At 36.5% G+C, this 4536-nt stretch overlaps 1 protein-coding gene across 1 annotated transcript; it reads left to right on the top strand.

The window, feature by feature from the left end:
* Window positions 1-651: 651 nt before the first annotated feature.
* Window positions 652-1674, top strand: c4h15orf61 (chromosome 4 C15orf61 homolog). Its single transcript, XM_086074225.1, has 2 exons — window positions 652-1293; window positions 1384-1674. Exons 1-2 carry the CDS (start codon window positions 951-953, stop codon window positions 1509-1511), a joined length of 471 nt encoding a protein of 156 aa, XP_085930351.1. The 5' UTR covers window positions 652-950; the 3' UTR covers window positions 1512-1674.
* Window positions 1675-4536: the final 2862 nt, after the last annotated feature.

The raw sequence follows: 4536 nt of genomic DNA, 5'->3' as shown, positions 1-4536 counted from the left end.
TTATGGGAAGAAATCAGTGGGAATTACTTTGCCAAAATTGAAATGTATAAACGAGAGTTAATTGTGAGTCAACCCCACTTTATTTGCGTTTAGAAAAAGCTGGTGTTAGGGCTTAATTATTACAAAATGTATTTCTATGATGACTGAAGATTTTGTGTGTGTGCTTAATAAAAAAAAAAGTAAATCTGTGACTATAAATTACTTCCTCTAGTTAAAAAAAAAATACAAGTATAATAGTGATATAATAGACAGGTGCATCGGCATGTCACTAAACTAGAATAACATAGGAAAGTAATTATTTGTGTAATTACATTTTTTATTTTATTTTTTAAGGTGAAACTTATACATAGTCTTAAAAAAACCAGGTTCATTTTCAGAAGGGTGAGTCTTAACTCATTTGGATTGTTTCTTATGTAATGTTCAATTTTTTTTTCAGATGGTGAGTTTGGGGGCCCTGTAATTTTAACACTAACGTTATAAACCTTTCCATTCCGTGTATAGTGGAGAGGGTCTGACATTAGTTTTCATGAAATTATATTATTATTAATATTATTATTATTATTATTATTATTATTTGGGGGTTTGGGGAGCACAAAGTTTCGATCCACCTTATTTGTTTCCACCCGGACGTCTGTAATAGACGTACCCGTCCACCGGTATGTAGCAGCATATCTCAGGTCAGCTCTCCATTCCAATGTTTGCTATCCTTGATGGACAAACAAAGTAAATGTGTTTAAAATATCTGTCTTTGTGCATTTAATGCTGTTTTAAGTAACTATGTCCTCTTAGTAACCGGAGGTTTATACGTGCTAAATGTTACATTTCGCCGAGCCAGCCACTCGTCAGTTCTTAAAGAGGCAGAAGCTCATTAAAACGCGAGTACTGTACGTACTACATTTTGACGTTCCTGAAGCTATACTAAGATTTAAAACACCACATAAGTACAAGTTATGAGGGAGCTTTTGAAAAAAGTGCACCACGTATTGGTTAAAGTTGCGTTGTTTCCGAGCACTTTGGGCAAATCAGTGGCTCGTCCCACCGCCTCGGAGGTGCTCACCTGCCACCTTGTGCAGCGAAAGCTCCCACCGTGGACTTCTTACTGTGTCCGCTACTCTGCCGTTCACAATGACCAATTTGGACTGTCCAACTTCAACTGGAGCGTTAAGGGGTCCAACTACCACATACTGAGAACAGGCTGCTTCCCATTCATTAAGTACCACTGCACCAAAGCACCTCCACAGAACTTGGACTTTGAGGACAGGTTTTTCACCATGCTCAAAGTTGTCAATCTCGGTAAGTAGTATACAAAATGATGTAATATTATTTGATGAATACAGTTTTGCCGGTATCAAACAATACAACAGTAAGCATTCTGCGTTGCAGGTATTCCCTGTTTGGCTTACGGAATCGGTTGCTGGATGGTTGTGGGTGCTGCAGAAACGGTCCAGACGAGCGTTGGTCCTGTCCAAGTCTATTTTGCCTACAAGGAAGAAGAAGGTGCTCAATTTTGAGCCCCAAAAAAACAGACAAAAACATTTCAGTGCAAGACAATAATAAGTGTGTTATTTACATTTACTAATGAGAAGCTCCAGTGCGCATATTGACAAGAGTGTCATTCTGTGTCTCAAGTTGTCTTTTCTGTTGAATTATTAAAGATTTCAAGTTACAATGGAAGAGTCGGGTATGTATGTTATTATTCTGACACAACACTAACAGTGTTTATTTAGAGAGCGCGCTTAACATAAAAAATGTATGACAAGTTTCATCTGGGATAGATATTAGCTTACCTTTTATGCTTTTACTTTTAATACACAGGGTTATTAACATGCATTAATGCAGGGTGTCCACATTTCTTTAATATCCCTTATACAGTGAACAATAATGTCTTCTAAATTTGACACACCACAGAAGAGTGTTGTTAACAAATCTGCCGAATTTGAATGATTAAAAAAAAAAGTATATAAAATGAGGCTTCAAAATCGTTAATAGTTAAGCCAGGCTCTCTACTTTCAAAAAACAACAACATTGCCTTATTTTCTCTTCAAATAATTTGACAAATGTGTTTTTGGCAATTATGCAGTTGCTTTATGTAGGAAAGAGGGCAAGGTGAGTGATTTTTGTGTGTGTGCACTTTCGGGGTTGAATTCAATCGATAAACAGGCCTAAAAAGTCACAAATTTGAGTCTGCAGGTGAACACTGACATTACTGTGTGGCCTATAATTTAGAATGCTAGTACAAAACGTCCTCCAGAATTGAGCTATAGTGTGTGGCATCTTTAACTCATTCACTGCCATTGACAGCTATAAACGTTAAAAATTAATTTGAACTATTTCTATTAGTTTAACTTTTTTTTTTAACTATGAAAACCTATAATTTTTTATTGTACATTTAGAACAGATATAACATTTGTGATTAATCGTGAGTTAGCTATTGAAGTCAAGCGATTAATTAATATTAAAAATAATTTAATCGCCTGACGCGAAATATTTTTTTTTAATTAGGGGCATCAGGCGATTAAAATGTAATCGTAATTAATCGCATGACTTCAGTAGTTAACTCACGATTAATCACAAATGTTATATCTGTTCTAAATGTACAATAAAAAAATTCTAGGTTATCATACACTAGTTGACAAAAGTTGGGGAAAAAATATTAAACTAATAGAAACAGTTCAAATTAATTTTTGACGTCTATAGCCGTCATTGGCAGTGAATGAGTTAATAACACATGGCGATAACCACCTCATTTTTTGTGGCCAATACGAAAATCTAAATAACCCCCTGTTCATTTATTTTAACGTAAATTAGTGATCAGCCTCCATGCAGCAGCTAGTCAATAGTGTTGTTGCGTCAAGACAGGTCTGATAAAATAGGTTTTAATCACCAGAGTGTCCGGAGACACGTGCATGTCTTCCTTCAGGCCTTCGTCAGCCTTTGATTTCTGTTAATGTGCTTTGCTGACGGGGCAGCCGCTTACCTTCTGCCGCACAGTTCTGCTCCCTGAGAGAGGCAGCGTGACAAAGTGCCATATTGATTTCCTCACCCCTCTGCATGTCTCGCTAATAGCGTTTATCAGCGACCTCAATTTTCTGGCTTTGGCCTCTTCATTTTCAGCCACAATGAGGAAGAAGGTATCATTTCTTGTCGTACATGTTAATCAATGTCTCCTTTTGACCCTTACGTTGCACTTGAAAGCTACAAAATGGCTGACATGCCACTTTGAGTGAGATACTTCCTAGTCTGCTTGTCACTTAACCGGGTCATTGATTGAAATACAAAAAAGTCGTGAATGATTTACTTTATTGTACTCATCTGGAGTCATTCTCGACACTGATCACATGAAAAACGTTAAGTTTGGCAGCGAGTGTCATCTTGTATGATGCTGCGCAAAGTAGTTCATTACACGCCATTCATAACTTCATAACCGTGCATGTTGGGACCGCTGTAAATCACCTCATGTATGATCCGGTCCATGGTGGAGGGTTACGTTCCTGACCTCCCCCGCAAAAAAGTGAAACCCATTTTTTCCCCACTTTTATTAACAGGAGTATGACAATCTAGAATTGTTATTGTACATTTAGAACAGATATAAAATATGTGATTCATCGTGAGTTAACTCATGAAGTCATGCAATTAATTACGATTTTAATTGCCCGACGCTCCTTATTTTTTATTGTAATTTTTCGCATGACTTCAATAGTTAACTCACGATTAATCATAAATTTGATATCAGTTTTAAATGTGCAGTAAAAAAAAAAGTTTCCATACTCTTGTTAACAAAAGTGGAAAAAAATGTTAAACTAATAGAAATAGTTCAAATGAATTTTTGACGTCAATAGCCGTCAATGGCAGTAAATGTCAAGGCACTGATCTCAAACGATATTTTGTACAATATTACTAGAATAGGAAATCAGAACGTCCCATCACATGGTCATTCTTTTTTAAATTTTGTTTTTTTTTCCTGTAAAGAACTGGTCCGCAGGCGACTCACCATGAGGCCCTTGAACCTGCTGGTGACCCCTTGGTTTACAAGTAAGCAAATCCTTTCTTTTCCTTAACTTTATGATCGCGCAATATACCTTCAAAACATGCCCAAAGATGTACATGTTCAAATTAGCCTGAAGCTTTCTGTAGGCGAAAGAGGCAGGATTAAAGAGGCTCAGTAATCCTCAGCAAGAACTAAGGTGATCATGAAATACCGCCTGGTTATACTGTTTTTTCTTTCAAATGTTCACAGATCCAAACGATAGTGAAATTAAACCCAGAACGCAGAACAATGTAAAAAATAAATGACAAATCTGCTATGCTACTATAATTACTGTATATTCAAATCCTATTCGGCTAAAATCGGTTTTATGGTGGTCACATTTTAAGACGGAAATTTATACCCAGCCTGAATTAGGGTTAACCTCAGAGATTCTATTATTATTTCTTATTCTGTATTTTCCTACAAATAATCTTGTTATAAGCGACGTCGCTTTTATTGTGCTCATCAAATGTCAGAACCTCGTGCATCATTCATATGCAAAATCCCCC

The sequence above is a fragment of the Leptonotus elevatus genome, chromosome 4 (genome assembly GCF_054856555.1).
Source record: "Leptonotus elevatus isolate MCC_2025b chromosome 4, RoL_Lele_1.0, whole genome shotgun sequence".
Lineage (NCBI taxonomy): Eukaryota > Metazoa > Chordata > Actinopteri > Syngnathiformes > Syngnathidae > Leptonotus > Leptonotus elevatus.
The sequence above is the reverse complement of the archived record's forward strand: the minus strand, read 5'-3'. Positions and strand labels throughout refer to the sequence as shown.